At 34.9% G+C, this 15,980-nt stretch overlaps 4 protein-coding genes across 4 annotated transcripts; 1 reads left to right on the top strand and 3 right to left on the bottom strand.

Moving 5' to 3' along the window:
* Positions 1–745: 745 nt before the first annotated feature.
* Positions 746–1,721, bottom strand: LOC147555525 (voltage-gated hydrogen channel-like protein). Its single transcript, XM_086663149.1, has one exon. It carries the CDS (start codon positions 1,719–1,721, stop codon positions 1,008–1,010), a length of 714 nt encoding a protein of 237 aa, XP_086519275.1. The 3' UTR covers positions 746–1,007.
* Positions 1,722–1,990: 269 nt separating this feature from the next.
* On the bottom strand, positions 1,991–5,906 carry LOC147555524 (embryonic stem cell-specific 5-hydroxymethylcytosine-binding protein). Its single transcript, XM_086663146.1, has 8 exons — positions 5,551–5,906; positions 5,260–5,425; positions 4,748–4,833; positions 4,064–4,176; positions 3,460–3,525; positions 3,232–3,338; positions 2,983–3,048; positions 1,991–2,702 (listed from the first exon to the last, which is right to left on the bottom strand). The coding sequence occupies exons 1-8, from the start codon at positions 5,643–5,645 to the stop codon at positions 2,301–2,303; spliced, it is 1,101 nt and encodes a 366-aa protein (XP_086519272.1). The 5' UTR covers positions 5,646–5,906; the 3' UTR covers positions 1,991–2,300.
* Positions 5,907–5,953: 47 nt separating this feature from the next.
* Positions 5,954–8,827, top strand: LOC147555523 (uncharacterized). Its single transcript, XM_086663148.1, has 5 exons — positions 5,954–6,289; positions 6,488–6,648; positions 7,559–7,589; positions 7,811–7,913; positions 8,391–8,827. Exons 1-5 carry the CDS (start codon positions 5,954–5,956, stop codon positions 8,498–8,500), a joined length of 741 nt encoding a protein of 246 aa, XP_086519274.1. The 3' UTR covers positions 8,501–8,827.
* Positions 8,828–11,899: 3,072 nt separating this feature from the next.
* LOC147555522 (uncharacterized) lies at positions 11,900–14,240 on the bottom strand. The gene is made up of 4 exons (XM_086663143.1): positions 13,704–14,240; positions 13,351–13,584; positions 12,495–12,731; positions 11,900–12,295 (listed from the first exon to the last, which is right to left on the bottom strand). The coding sequence occupies exons 1-4, from the start codon at positions 13,707–13,709 to the stop codon at positions 12,245–12,247; spliced, it is 528 nt and encodes a 175-aa protein (XP_086519269.1). The 5' UTR covers positions 13,710–14,240; the 3' UTR covers positions 11,900–12,244.
* Positions 14,241–15,980: the final 1,740 nt, after the last annotated feature.

Raw genomic sequence — 15,980 nt, 5'->3', positions numbered from 1 at the left:
GTATAGTTGGTGGTACCAAAGAAACAAAACTCGCAAGCCCATAGGTTTGTAATTCCTTCTTTTAAACAACAAAAAAAAGAAGAATATCATTCTTCAAAACGTGATTCCTTATGCGTTTCCGTACGCCAAACACCATGTTAGAATGTGATTCATGGTAATTGCATTTTATCTTCGTGTGTCAAACATGGCTTCATATTTGAAATTCTTAGAGGAAGACAATTACAGAGAAACTAAGTCTGCCACACTTCAGATTTTATAACTGTCACTCATGAAAATTCATGACATAGTTATTCCGATACTTATAATTTTCCGTCAACTGGTTAGCCTCCAACTTGGCTCCGTATCGAGTGACTTGTTTGATGTTTGGGTTTATCCACATAGGCCATAACTATCGAACGGTAAACGGACAGAAATGTAAATCTTAGAGGCCTTAGTCTAATTCATAAAGGCCATAACTATCCAATGCTAAATTAGTGAGTTTCACCAAAATGTAGAAGCCTCTGGTTTGCACTAAATAATACATACTAGCAACTACTTCATATAGAAGGCCGGGACCATGGGCTGCCATGACATTGAATGGGATAATGCAAGAAACAAGAGAAAGAGCAATTCAAGACCAGTTGGTACATGTCTATTTGATAAAGGAGAGAGGAATACAACATTATTCGAGTTAAGCAACAAATTTATATGAGAAATATTTTTTCGGAACCTTACTCAGATTAGATTCAGAAACTGAATTGACATCTTTTCTAACCACATACTCTTATCAACTATTTTTTTGAGAATTAAATCAAAAGAAAGCATAATTCAGTTTATGCACCGAGTCGAGTCAGAGCCTAAGGGACTACGGAACTCCTGATAATTTATTTCCTTTTTTACATGCTAGAAAATTTCGGTGGTAAAAACAAAGAATCGTATTAAGTGAAACTCCAAGTACATACTGTATAACAAAACAATAATGCCATGGTTGATCAAGCAAGTATAGTGCTTTTATCTTAAGGACGACTTCAAATTCGTTGTCTCAATTGATTAAGTTCTTCTTTTAACTCGACAATTTCTGCATCTTTCTCAACAATACTTTCCCGAAGCGATTGATTTTCATTTCTAAGTTCAATAAACTGTCGTTGAATTCCTTCAATCTTAGCTTCAATGGCTTCATTACTAAGCTCAAATGCAGTTTCGACTACCCTTATTATACGCCATAAACTCACCACCACCAATAGTCCTGCCCAGTCTTTCTTAACAATTAACTCCAAACACAAAGCACTTATCACAACTATACCATCAACCACATTTCCTGCTCTTTTGAAGAATGATATACCTGAAGCTACTACTGAACCGAGTATTTTCAAAGTTAAAATACATAAGATTGCGATTCCTATCCAGTGAAAGACGACGTCTTCTTTTTTCTCTTTGTGGGTTTTGCAGGTTAACAGATAGGAAGATAGATCGACGATGGTAAGAACGAGGTCAATTAAGAGAAGCAAGAGTGTGAGAATATGAACATATGTTGATTCGAGAAATTTCTGTAACCAGATTCGCCATGGAGCTCTCTTCCTTCTGCTGTGATTATCAGCTGGTTCTTGTGAATTGAAATGATGATTCCATTTTTGCTTCCTTTTCCAGCTTTTTACAAGATCGTTGACTGAATCTTCGATATTTTTGATTCGGATTGCTGAATCAGGAGGTTGTTGTGGTTCTTGAACCTGTGAGGAATTCATCGAAAGAACTGCAGAAAGAGATTAGCCTTGAAATGGAATTAGTAGCAAATATGATTAAACAATTGTATTAAAGTATAAGATAACCGTCGGTCAAAGGCAAGTGAAAGGCAAGTCAGGTTTCGTTTTCTTGGGGATCAAGTTCAAAACCCAACCACCAGTTTCCCTTAGTTTATTCACAATGGCCTACCAATTCAGTCACCAACTTGACCTACTGCTCAACAAGGGAAAAGAATTAGACTTTGAGATGCCAATATTTGAAGAATTCTAACTGTTCAAAATACTAGAAAATATCATATGTAAGTAAGAAATAACATCCATTCTGAAAAAACCAAACAACCCCCATATCAAAAACAGCTATTTTACATTTCGAATTTCAAAATTGATTTATCATTCGGTGATCACAGATTAACAACTTCAGAAGACGCCTTTCAGTTTTAGCATACAATTAACAAAAGAAAGAAAGTTGAAAAGTGATAAAATCCTTAACTTACAAAATACAAACTTCCGGAAGTGGAATATGGTAAACCATCCACATTCAGATTCATATCTTCTGTCGGCATTCGAAACTGACATTAAGTTTTAGTGTTTCTTCCCAAAGTAAGAAAGTAGTGTTGGTTGTTTATCACCTTCGGTTTTAACGTTTACTTTCTTCTTCGGGGGACTCATATACTGCTTTTTGATCATGTCAACTGATCGCTTTGTATCAGGGAGCAGTTCCTTGAAATCACGTTTGGTTCCATGTTTTTCAGCTTCCTCGTGATGAAAGGGAGGAGGAGCATCAGACATAGAGCTATTCTTTTTCTCAGAATCAGTTGGAAGGTTAGTAATTTCTTCTTCCACTTTCACGATTTCAGACGAATCTATATCTGCAGTTCCTTTGGGTGAGCTTTTGACTTGCACGGGCGACTTTCCTTCGTCGTCAGCGTTTCTTTTTGAGAAGAATTTTGAGATTAGGTTCTTCTCCTCAGTCTTCAACTTTATCTGCAGAGCAAAGAAGGAGATCAAAATCTAGGAAAACTTTACTTTCATACCCTTTTTCTTGCCTTAAACTCCCCCTTATTACACTCTGTACACCCCCAGCATATGGAGCTCACATGAGATGATTGGTGAGGGTGGAGTGGTCACCATATATATATATATATATATATATATATGTCATCGTTACAACAATCTGCAGTTCTAAGAACTTTTAATCCAATGAAAATTGATACAATTAACATTCAACAGGGGTGGTTCATAAAGCTTAAAGTTTCGAACAGACCTCCTTGATACATTCGGGCCCATTAAACGATGGTTTGCCCACTTCTGGCGTCACAGGATGCCAAACCTAGAAGAACAGTTGATGCAGAGCTAAAGCGAGTTAGTTTTTGACAACTAAAATTACTTAGTAAATAACAGCAGTTTAGCTTGCAAAGGAGAAATAGGTACTTGACAAAATACAGCAAGTTTGTTTCTTTCAGAAGAAAAAGGAAAGATCATCTAATAACACTCAGATAGACCATGAGTTTACCAAATCAGGATCTTCATATGGTTTAAGGAGTGAATTCAGTCCTGGAGTAGAACCATTTAGCCATGCATCAATAGAGCTCTTATCACCCAAGATAACAGGCATCCTGTCTGCGAGTTCAAATGGGTCAATTAAATTCCCGATCCGTCACGTTATCTCATTAGAGAAAAAGACTGTGAGCATCTCTTGAGCAGATATATATTGTCCGACTGGAAGAAAGGCAATACTGACCGTGTAGCCACTGGAGAGCTGAAGAAGAGGAAGTTGTCACAATTGTGAATGTGTAAATTACTTCTCCTGGAAACAATGTAAAACTATCAGTAAGGAGACACGGAGAGGTAATGAGTACTGACAGATATGACTGTCTTATTCAGAATATCATATAAAGAGCTCTCCAGCGGAACCTAAAACGGTTTTCACCTTTTCGTGTGTTTCTCAATTGCAAGGTCTCACTAGAACAGTTTCATTACTTTCACTGTTTTTTGTTGATTAGATATGTGTAGATAAGTGTAACAACTTAGGAAGTTTCGATTCTTCACTAACATAATTGTGTAACCGATTATTTCACATTACGACAGGACGCTGGGAGAAAGGTTGGGATCAGTGTCATCAATGATACCAGCTAGTAATCTAACAGAGATATGAAATCGACAGAGCACCCATTTTCTACTAACCAGGTGCCTAGATTTAACATCTAATTTTTGAGAAAAATCAGTCTGTAAATGAATATAGTGCGGAATAGAACAAACCAATATAATTAGGTAGCAAAATGTTGCTTCACAGAAGTACATAGATAGTCATATAGCTAATCTTTAACAAGTTCATGAATAGTTACCTTCTGGGTTATTCCAAGAATCATAAAGAGCTGCAAACACAAGAGACCGTTCATCCTTATAGTGAATATAGTACGGCTGCTTTTTTGATCCATCCTTTTTCCACTCATAAAAGCTGCACATGTAAGATTAGATTAAAACATGGTGATAGCCATATGTACAAATAGAAATAACCGTGATAAGAGATAAGTACGAATTTGGAACTAAAAATTACAGTTTCCACAAAGATGCCCGGTAAAATGAAATGGTATTGAAACAGACTTTGTGCATAAGAAACATTCTGTTTCGTCACAAAATGTTTATACATTTATGGGAAAAAGATGTTTGTAAACCGAAGTAACTAGCATAGAGAAGGTAAGCTTACTACATCCCACACAAACGAATACCAAAATATGCATCTGATGCTGAAGTTCAAGTATTTAATTTCTAATTGAAAACTAGTTTCTTTGAAAAACAAAAGGTTAAATACTTGCAATATTGGGTTGTTACAAGTGGCGCGACATAAAAGTATTTTCTATAATACTATAACTAAACAGATTCCTAGAAGGATATGATCACATAACATAGTTAAAAGATCTAGCTTGTCTATCTCAGACTAATTTGTACGATGACCAGTTCGGTAATGATGCTTTACACACTTAAGCTGTATCTCACAACATGACAGATAAAGAGCAAAAACTACATACCCTTCTACTGCAACAATACACCGATTCTTGGGAATTAGACGACGGAAAGATGCTTTTTCAGAAATTGACTCTGAGCGAGCATTAAACTGCATAATTAGAAGAAACCGCGTAATTTTCAATATCGTTAATTACCTCTGAAGTCATCCCTAAATGTACCATAACACCTTAATAACACACTTGAAATTCCTTGACCATGATTAACAAAGAACAACGCCATAAACTTACGCCACTTATCAAGAAATGAAAAGTTTCAAAGTCTTGAGCAGTTATCGATAGTGTCCCCACTTCCGACAACCAGACCCAATTCCAACGGGTACACATTTTTGTTCCTGGCGGAGGCTCCACGAGCCCACCCAAAAGATCTCAACAGTTACTAAGCTTGAGAACGCACCTATAGCTCAGACTCGAACACTCTCAGAAGTCCGAAGCGATGTGGGACTAAATAAACTAGTCAGTTTATATTGAAGCAACAAAGAAGTAAACCAGTAATAAACATGGGTAAGATTATATACCATTCTATAGTGATCAGGTTTTTCGGTTTTTTTAGTGAAACTGGGAATCAGTCCCCACTTCATACAGTGAAGTACAGTCTCAACTTGGTCATTACTACCATTTCCCTCTTCTCTGTGTATTACTGGCACGTAATGCCCTGGTGATACATTATACGATGGCCTATACCTGCAAATTTGAATAAACCCTAAATTTGTTTTAATACATAGATTAGATTAGGGCAAATCAAGTAAGAGAGGGATAGAGATTAGGGCAAAGCAAAGCAAGTAAGATGGAGAAGGAGGGAAGCAAACCGATCCATCTGAACGGTACGGATTGAACCATGGTTGACACCGCAAGCCCTAGAAACGTCTTCTCCTCTGAGCGTACACCTAGCTCTTCCACACATCTTCTCTCTCTCTCACTTGATTTGCCCTAATCTCTCTCTCTCTCTCTACTTCTCTGGGAACTATAGCGCGGGAAACCAGAGAAAATGGAAATGATATTTTAACTGTTAATGACCACGTCATCCCCAACTGGACTTCGAATAAGAATGACGTGTCCCACTAGCAACCCCCACCTGGCAACGGGTTAGGTCTCAAGGGTTGGAAACCTACCTTCTATTAACGGTTCAATTTTATCCCTCCTGGTTAAACCCTAAAAATTCCCACCAAGAAAATTCTTTCTTTCTCTCTCTAAACTCTTCTTCTTCTTCAGATGCTATCACTTGCGAGGAAGTTGCAGAGATTAACGGTGGTAGATAGGGTTTATAATCAGTTCCGATGGGCTAGTTATGGTGCCAGTTCTTCTTCTTCTTCTTCGTCTCAGTCGCCAAGGAGAAGGGGCAAGAAACATCAGACACCATTTATGAAGAAGAAAGGAGACGAAGATAAATCAGATTGGTGGGTAATCGACGGTGAAATGCATGAAATCGGTGAAAATGTCCCACCTAGAGAACGATTCATTATACCTAGAGATAATCTTCCCAATAAACGACGTAAACAGATGCGCGAACAGTTCATGCGTCGTACTCGACTCGTCCTTAAAGAATCGGTCAGTCCTCTCTCTTCATATACTACTAAATTAGGGTTTTCATTAACATTTACTATATGGGTTTTAGGGGAATTTCAATTTTTCATTAACTTGTTCTTAAAGTTCCCAACTTTGACCTAGCCCTATACTCTATAGGAAGATATTGAGTTAAATGTTCATTTGGCCTGATAATGGGTTCTTGTTTTTTAATTCAAAAAGGAACATGAACCTTGGTGCAAAAGATACATGGAATTATATCAAGAGCTAAGAGAGAATTGGGAAAGATTATATTGGGATGAAGGGTATTCCAAGAAACTTGCCCAAGATCATGCCAACTATGAATCCGCTGAGGATGATGATCTGGACTTCTCACCATACAGGTCTATTTTCATGTTTATTATTTGATTTTGTTTTTAATTTTTCGCTTTGTTATTTCGGAACTACTTCAAATTAGCAAGTTCATATCGGTTTTGGGTTAATTAGTTAATATGGGTACCACCATTTTATAGTTGCTTATTTTCACATTGAACACATGCATCTGGTCTTGCTCTACCTTAGGTTCGTAAATGTAGAAAGTGGAGGTAGTCATTATTCAACTAGTATTAGAAACTTTGGGTCCTTAGGTACTGATTATTTGCTTCGGCTTTAACTTCCAAGTTTAAATTCATAACCTCCCAAATATGATGAAAATCAGAATGACTATAAAAGTACAATGTAGTGTTGTCGTTTCATGGTTCAGACCAAAAAACTTGTCTAACCATGAAGATGTATGTGGATTTCGTACCAGACTCTTGAATAGAAGCGAAACTTTTTTTTTGAAGAAAAAGAAGCATAGGTTGATTTTAACGAAAATGTGGAGAAAAAAATAAGCATTTTTAAGTGTTAAATGTTGGACTTTGGGATGTGGTTTTTGGTTACTTGGTTAGCACCTGGGAACTTGAGGGAGGCTGTATGGCTACTCTGCCATCATAATTTCAGGAAGTTTGCCGTGTATGAATGTATAGTCCAGATCGATATGGAAGTGTGTTGTTGCTATTTTACGGCAGAATTTGTTCATTGAGTTTGTACTAATAGTCATTTCTTATTTATTATTTTTAGTAATCACGTTTCTTATGATATTTAATAAATGCAAACACATATTGATTCCATAGAGTGATTTTCTACAGATCATTGTGCACTCTCTTACAATGTTATGTCTATTTATGTTCAGAAAACAAAGATGTGTGATTGCCTAGACATATTTATCGTGTGATATGTGAAGTTTAATTTGCATTCTCGTTTCTCTTTCAGGAAAAGGCGACAGAATTCAGAGCCATACAAGGTACCAATGCCATATCTGGACATTTTTAGTATTATTTTACTCTTTTCCCCAGTCGTCGTTGTAAGCTCCTCCAAAATCAAAAAGAAAATCACCTTGTAGGTGGTTGATGCCTTCAAAGTACTTGACATACAAACTTTTTATTTCATGGGAGAAATTAGCGACGAAACTGAGAGCAACCATTTTGTATAAGATCTAAACCCTTAATGTATGACTAAATGCAGGATCAAGGTTTTGGTGGAAACAGACAAGGTGATACTTGGGAGAAGGTTGGCCAAATCCGAGATAAGTTTGAATACGATAGAGAGAGAAGAATGAGAGATAAAGGTTGGTATAGTCTTATTTTGTTTGTTTGCTACCGATTTACATTTACTATATTTTATATTGCCGTTTGTCTTTCTTTTCTTCTTTGATTAGCAACACTGGTTGAATTAATGGCATCACACATTGTACATCGTAATATAGTTGCCGACGGGTCTTATCTTTTTCCCTTATCACAATCATTCTATACGTAAACTTCCAAATGGATTCACAATCCTTGTCGCAGTTAAACTTTCTTGTTTAGCTACGATCGAACTATTGTTTACCCTTACCGGGACTGACTATAGGACATAGTGGAAAAATACATATTACACTGATAAGGATATCTTTGAATTTTTATTCTGTTATTTCATTTCAGTTCGAAATCTATTGAGTGAGAAGACATTTAAGGCACATATAAAATTATCATTTTTACTGAATTTACATTATGAAGCTATGATTTCAATATTTCTCTTGACACATGTTACGTGCGTCTATCTGCAGCATTTGGTCCAATGAACGGAGGAACTGGTTTCGACTTCTGTGATTCAGCTCCTTCGAGAGATCGACCATTTGATGCACAGAAATACTTCCCGGAATCCGGAAGAGACTGAACCCAGAGATAGTGATTAAGAAGAGTTGTCACGACAATCATTCAAGCGAAAACTGTCAAATTCTCTCTTGGGCGTGGGACTTCGTGGAAACACGACAGCAGGAAATTCAAACTTAAATTTCCAATCAGCGGTTCGAAATGAGGGAGGCACATGAGAGTTTGCCCCCTCAAAATTGACTCATCTATGTAGTAATTATAGTCTTTTTCCATATGAATTGTGAGAATTAGACATTAAAGTAACAAGTGCAACATAGCCTTCTACTCGATTAGAGTATAAGTTATGAATCTAATCTTTACAGGTAAGAGAAAAAGATGGTTGATGGTCAAATCTCAGGGACCAAACTGATAGTTCAATTCTACCTTAGCTTTTGGTTGCTATCTTCATTCTCTTCTGGAATGATGGCATTGTCCTTTTTCAGATAAAGTTTATTCCAATGAATCCATTCCCAAATACCCTTTCAGGTGTTCTCTCTGACCAAAATGCATAGTGGAAATTCTATAAAACCACGTCTTGAGGCGTGAAACACTAATACCACAGTACGGACTATTGTCGGTAAAAATGATATTGTGCATACGACATGAACCCATTTAGTTTAACTTGGTTCAATCCACTTTTCAAAACAAAAAAAAAAATACTTCAATCGGAGAAGGAAACCGATTGACTAATGGTTTTTGCTACTAGAAGTTTAAACTCCTAGACCATTACTACTGCTCTTATGTTTGATTGTTATGGTTTGAACAAATTTCCTATCCATGTGAACCCTATGGACCAAAATTGACTATATATAATTCATTCCTCATCACTATTCCCTACTAAATAATTGTACTCACATGTAGAATAACAACAAATAAATGAGTCAAAAACAAACTAGAGTGGGTCCAAAATTAAAAGCCAATATATAAATCACATGAAGTTGTTAATTGGAATGAAAACAAGAAGAAGAATTGAGAGGTTGAATGTTATAATGCAAAAAGAGAGAATGGGAGTTGAAAGTTAAGTACTCAAATTTCCTTCAAGGGTTGGCAAAGTCAGAAGAAGAACATGGAAGACAAGAAAAACTAAGAATCAAAGAAAAGATAAAGAAAAATATGGGCCCTCAATTCTTCTTTAGTGCATATACACTTTGATTCTTGTTTTACCCTTATTCTTTCTTTCTTTCAAACATGATCATAATTAGGTTTTCTCACTCTATTTCTCAAAAGCCAAAGAAAAGAAGGAGAATTTAAGGTAGGTCCAATCAATATCTACATTTAGCATGGTTTTATTTATTCTTCTAAATTATCTTTTCATTTTTGGCTAAAATCACAATCACTTGTTTATATTAGCAAACAAGTAAATTCAGATGTCATACATTTCAACCAACCAAATAACTCCATGTAATGAACAATTTTAGGGGCATTTGTGGGTGAATCCAAGATTTAGATCTTATTGCCATCTAAATAGTGCTAGATGCAATTTTTTGATTAACTATTGAGACTTGTGAATTTTTCAAATGTATAAATGTATTATTATTTTGCTTTTCGCATATTAAACATAAATTATTATCATTCTACTTGCCCTAGATTGTGGGATTTTGGTCTTGATTATTGGAAAGTCAAGTTTTGTTTCAGATGGCTTAACCAATCTCCATCAATTTCCTTTATATATTACAATAACACGCTCAAAGAAAACAGTAGTTTTATAGAACGTCGTTCTTACAGTTATATTATTCAGTATGTTAGATTCAGTAGAAACAACCGCAACAAATTCTTCTATAAGCTTAATTTTTTTTTGTTAAGGGTCTTCTATATGCTTAATGAATATAGAATGTGATATAATATATATAACATGATCTCCATAAATAAACTACACTTTCACATGTATCTCTACCACACCATAAATAACAACCCTTCCAATAGCTTTTTTCTTTCTATATTTTATTGTCTATGAGTAGCTTGATAGGAGAAGCTTCTACTATAAAACATGAGAAACAAAATTATGGCAGATGGGTCACTCCTCTTTTTCTTAATTCATATTAGTATGAGTCATGGCCACATCATAATTACCACATATAACTTTAGAATATTCATGTATTTCTTTTATTCCCAAATTCTAATTAAAAAGAGAGCCTTATCCAGCATTTTTCTTTTACATGCCAATGGCATCATCATTTCTTTGAAAAGAGGAAGAAAAAGTAAGAAATGACAATTAGAATTCATAATCAACCATAATTAAGAAGAAAAAGAAATACATGGCCACCTTTTTTGCCTCTAAATTTTCTTGTCTCTACTTACTTTTGTAAAGATGGCATTAAACCAATATAATCAAATTAATTACCCTATAAAAATCTTACTTTCATCAACCACACAAATCCCTCTTATTATGAGAGAGAAAAGTAAAAAAATATAGAAATATAAATTAAGCAAAGGTACCTCTAACTTTAAAGTTATGGGGTCCCTTCTAAAATGCCAAAGCAAAACCATACCTAACTACATAAAGTCATTAGTTTTTTTTGGATGTTTGTGGTTACAAAAAAGAGAGATAACAATATGTGTGTGTTTAGTTCTCAATGAACTTTACAAACCCTTTTAATATCACTCTTATATTTTCAATTCCCCAAATTGTTTCCTCCTTTCAACATAAAAGATTCAAAAACAACACTCTTAGTTAGTAAAAAGAAAACACAAAGATATGGGCATTAAGGTTATCTTTTTAACCTTTCTCTAGAGTACACATTATCAAGGTTTAATGTGAAATTCAAGAAAGGTAAAATAAACATTTATTTGCTACTTAACCATGTTTTATGGAACCCTTTGTTTCCATTTTATTCGGACCGTGTTTTGCTAGTTTAACTTGATATTAGATCAATAAATAATCTAGTTTTTAGTTAATCATTATTGTGATTTTTATGTTCCACACTAACTAAATTAGTATTTTTCGGAACAACAATTGGAATGGTAAAAATCAAATTGTTTATTCTAGCATTCTCCTAATTTATCATAGGAAATCTAAGGATTAGTTTGGGTGTGGGGTAATCTTAAAAATCATTTCATTAGTTTTTTCCCTAATTCATTTGACTACTCACTGCTGTATAAGATTTGACCATGCAAATTGTTTGGATTCTAAGGACCACCCTTCATTAAACAATTTGTCATCTAGTTGCAGAGTGTTTTGGATTGATGTCTATAAAATTCCAATCATTTCTCAAGTCAAATCTTGTGAAAAACAAACTAGTATGGCCAAAAATGATCTTACAAAAATATAATTAACCATAACATCTTTAAATAAATTCAAATTTTTATTTACCAAACAAGGATTTTATAATCACACATAAACAAGGATAAGTTTAAAACGAAAAATTGGCCCGGCGAGCGAAAATCGTAGCACTAGAGTTCAAAAACAAAATTATAAGCGTGAGGCGAGGGCAATGAGATGTGTTACTACATATATTGAAACAACATAGAATACTTTCATCGGTTAAAATAGAATTTAGATGCGACATTATAGAGGCTAAGTTAAAAAAAGTAGATGGTTTTTTTTTCAAACTCTTAAACACAACTCTTCTCATTGATTTGTAAGATAAAGATATTACAACCATATAAAATCCACAACAACAAAAGCTACATCACCTAATCTTGAAGAGTCCAGTTACTCTACTAAATTGCATAAAAACCCATATATTTATTTCTATTATGTATACTCCACATAACTAAAGATTTCATTCAAAAGGCTTTTTCTTCTTTCTTTCTTCTTTCTTCTTCAAATTCAAGCAGCACAGTTTGGTACTAGGCATGAGAAGAACCCAAATACTCTCTTCTGCAAAACACATGACATGGTTAGATTCAAGTTAGTCCAAAATTAAACTTGTAAATTACATATTATGTAATGGCACACAAATTAGAACTAGAAGGCCTCGTACCAAAACTATAACATTTGTGTATTTTCACCCCGGAGATCAGAGTATGAATCTTACTATAAAAGTCGAAGAAATTAGAGAAATATGAAATAAAATTACCCTTTTAGGTTGTTTGTAGAGAAGTTCAGGGGGTATTTTGTAAAGATCTTCATCAACAGCCTTAGGAGCTCTATATGGAGGAGGAGAAGGAGGTACTTGTAATTCTACAACTTCTTGATGGTTTGAACCATGATAATTGTATTGTTGCCTAGCTGGTTCAGTCAAATCATAAACCCTTCCTTGTTTCTTTTGCTCCTTACTACTAACTTGGTTGAAACGTTTCTCTCCTCCCTTTGTCTACAAAAATCATACAAAACCCCCCAAACAATAATTAATTAGAGGAACCTCCTCAAAATACATGTTCATTGATATCAACTTCCTATAAAATCCACATTTGACAAACCAACCTCATAAATCAAATAATAGAAGAAATTAAAGAACTTTTTCTTCTTTAAATGAACTTTCAAGATTGAAACATATATGGTATGAAAAGTACATGGAATTCAATTTGGTCACCAAAAAAGGTAATTTGAAAAGAAAAAAAATAGTCTAAATCTTGAAAAGAAGTCAAATGATTTAGGTAATTCTTGACTTTGGTATTAGATAGATAAATCAAGGTAAAAAACAATCTCTCTCTCAATTAAAAAAAACAGAGTTTTTAGAGAGAGAAAGAGAGAATTGATTGCTTGGCAGCTTTCAAGCAAAAAAAAACAGAACAAGAAATAATGACTCACAGAGAAAACAGTTGAAGAACTTGAAGAGAGAGAGAGAGAGGGAGATGATAAGAAACATAGAAACAGAAACAAAATCTGAAGAAAACAGAGGAAACCCACACTTCCATTTAGTATGATATCAAGAACTTGAGAAGAAATCAAACACTAAAATCAAGAAATGAAGAAGATTGAAGCATATTTACCTTTCTTCTAGAAACAACAGTAATGGCAGGTTTAACTCTAAGATCATGATGAATATGAGGATAATCAGAGTACAATAATTCATTATCACCAACACCAGCACCATATAAATCTCTTTCACCACAACTATATCTAAGTAAACCAGCTTGTCTAGCTGACTCAAAGTACTGAGTAATTGGTAGTTCATCTGAGTAATCCCAGTTTCCAAATGCTGGAATTTGATTCCTCTTAAACTCCTAAAAAGAAATTAATTTCATAAAAACAAACACAAACCCACAAACAAATAAGTAAAAACAAACTCAAAAAACAAAATTGTTTAATACTAGAATTTGTTTATTTAGATCTATCTACTTACATCCATTGGAGAAGACAGAGAAGAAGTGAAAATGGGAGGATGTTTGTTTTTCTCTTTGTTCTTGATGTTGTTGTTGTTGGGGTAGGAGTTTAGAGAGAGAGAGAGAGAGATAGAGAATAGAGATAAAAGGATGAGAGGTGGGGGGTTATGGTATGGGTAGGGATTTAAAAAGGCTAAAGTTGGGATTCAAAGGGCATAAGGTTCTTCCTTCTGCAATTGGAATTAAATAACCCCCATTGGGAGTAGAGAGAGAAAGAGATGTTTGCTTTCACACTTTTTAGAGAGAGAAAGAAACAGAGAGAGAGAGAGAAGATACTACTACTACTACTACTGTATGTACTACTTTATTTCAAGTTTTTTGCTTTTTAGCTTCTTGTCGATGGCTGATCGTATCAGGCCGATAAAGAAGGGAAAAAATCACATATCTCGAGGTGTAAACACAGTGTAAATAAAATAATTGATGTGTCCCAAATCCCCTTGATTTTTTACTTACCATCTTTAGCGTACTCCATACAAAACGCGTTTAGACACCCCCACGTACTCCATCTAACTTTCTTGGATATAAGTGGGTGGTAATGTGGTGTAGGGAGATCCATAAAAGGATATTGGGGGTGCGTATGGTTTTCAACTTTATCTCCCTTTACTAATTAATCTTTGATCGACAGATAATTAATCTTTGATCGACAGATAATTAATCTTTGATCGACAGAGCTTGTGGGCTACACTGGACGTGCTCGTGTTCTAGCTTCACCCAATGTGGACTGCGTTTTTTTTTTACCTCGGTTACCTGCTAGTTTCGCTTGTAGCCTTGTAGGTGAGCCGAGTACTAGAGTGACCTGTGAATCACGTGAAGCTTGTAACCTACGTGGGTCGTAGTAGTGTGTATGCTTGGTTAGGTTGAGAGTGGGTCTAGCCCAATAAGAGTTCAATATAAGATTGCTCCACCTTGGATATCCAAATGTGCATGTTTGCCCATAATGACGAAGATGTTTCCGTCTCCTAATTTTATGAAAGAAAGAAACAAATAGTAGGTATAAGGTATCTATAAATCATTACTTGAATCACATGCCAGTAATTTTTTTTTTCCTCTCCTCTCACATGTTCAGCCATGTAGAAAAAGAACAAGAGTTTTTTTCATATGTTGTTTAAGTGCAGATCATGGGCAAAGTTCGAGTAGACTTGTTCATTTATATTCTCAACAACATTGTCGACGATAACGTAGTTGGTTAAACTTAGTCAACAACTAGGTTCCAATCCGTAACAGTTTGTCTTGGAAGGGACTATTGCTAATAAAATAGGAAAATAAAGTCCCTAAATGAAATTTGTTAGTACTTATGGATCACTAATCTACTTCCCTTTTCAAGTACATATCTCCCTACAAAGTTGCCACCCAAGCCATACTTTCTTGGACCTCCTCATACCAATCCATGTAACAATGAATCATAGAGATGTGAAAGAAAGTAGAGAGTGAAGGAGATGCCCCCCTGGCATGGAAGTGAAATACTTGAAAGTTTGACTTAAATTAAGCCTAGAGCTTTGTGCAACGACCTAATTGCCCTCTTCTTTGTTCTATCTTCTGTCTTTATCTCTCTCTCTCTCTTAATTGAATGAAGTCTTTAATCTTCTTCTTCACACTAACCTACATTCCACCTAGTGATAGCGTATGTCAACCTAACATATTCATCTTTGACACGGATCTGTTCGGATCCTATTCGCCCGTTTTCCTAACCAGTAATTAATGATCCGATTTGGTTCTTGTTTAGGGCAACCAATTAATTTTCAACCAGACTTAATTAATTGAATGTCTGCCATATTTTTGTCCTTCAAGAAATGATCAATGTACTGATGGGTAATTAAGTTGTTGTAAAAGGACTAATTGACAGATCCTACAAGAAGCACATGTCAACAAGAGAGTAGTAAAATGATCAAAAGAGTCCTTCTAAGGCCTCAGCCACATTAGTAGGTCATCAAAAGAGTTTTGGTGCATAATTCAATATATCTTTAAACATGTTAAATACGAAAAATGTAAAAATATACTTAATATCAAATGCAATACTCTGGTGGGATATTGGTATATCTAATTGACATCTTAAGTGATACTTTAGTTGTTTGATTGGATTTCTTTCTCAAATATCAATAGATCACGTGACACACGTTCGTTCAATTCATGGTGTATTCTGATGACATGTCAAATTTTATACATTGATGTAATGATTGTTAGAATATCTTGTGAAAATGCAACATCGAATTAGATATCTCTAACCAAAAACAAACATC

This window comes from Eschscholzia californica, unplaced genomic scaffold (genome assembly GCF_041429995.1).
Source record: "Eschscholzia californica isolate CP2 unplaced genomic scaffold, dmEscCali1.0.p SCAF_2, whole genome shotgun sequence".
In the NCBI taxonomy this organism is placed as follows: Eukaryota; Viridiplantae; Streptophyta; class Magnoliopsida; order Ranunculales; family Papaveraceae; genus Eschscholzia; species Eschscholzia californica.
The sequence above is the reverse complement of the archived record's forward strand: the minus strand, read 5'-3'. Positions and strand labels throughout refer to the sequence as shown.

Excerpts from the sequence above, each read along its gene's own strand:
- LOC147555525 (XM_086663149.1), bottom strand. The coding sequence starts at position 1,721 with ATGAATTCCTCACAGGTTCAAGAACCACAACAACCTCCTGATTCAGCA.
- LOC147555522 (XM_086663143.1), bottom strand. Across the intron at positions 12,732-13,350 it reads CTGTTGTTTCTAGAAGAAAG|ACAAAGGGAGGAGAGAAACG; the intron begins GTAAATATGCTT and ends TGATTTTTGTAG. Across the intron at positions 12,296-12,494 it reads TCTACAAACAACCTAAAAGG|AAGAGAGTATTTGGGTTCTT; the intron begins GTAATTTTATTT and ends TGTGTTTTGCAG.
- LOC147555523 (XM_086663148.1), top strand. The coding sequence starts at position 5,954 with ATGCTATCACTTGCGAGGAAGTTGCAGAGATTAACGGTGGTAGATAGG. Across the intron at positions 6,290-6,487 it reads GACTCGTCCTTAAAGAATCG|GAACATGAACCTTGGTGCAA; the intron begins GTCAGTCCTCTC and ends TAATTCAAAAAG. Across the intron at positions 7,914-8,390 it reads GAGAAGAATGAGAGATAAAG|CATTTGGTCCAATGAACGGA; the intron begins GTTGGTATAGTC and ends GTCTATCTGCAG.
- LOC147555524 (XM_086663146.1), bottom strand. The coding sequence starts at position 5,645 with ATGTGTGGAAGAGCTAGGTGTACGCTCAGAGGAGAAGACGTTTCTAGG. Across the intron at positions 3,339-3,459 it reads AGCTCTCCAGTGGCTACACG|ACAGGATGCCTGTTATCTTG; the intron begins GTCAGTATTGCC and ends TTGAACTCGCAG. Across the intron at positions 3,049-3,231 it reads CATATGAAGATCCTGATTTG|GTTTGGCATCCTGTGACGCC; the intron begins GTAAACTCATGG and ends CTGTTCTTCTAG.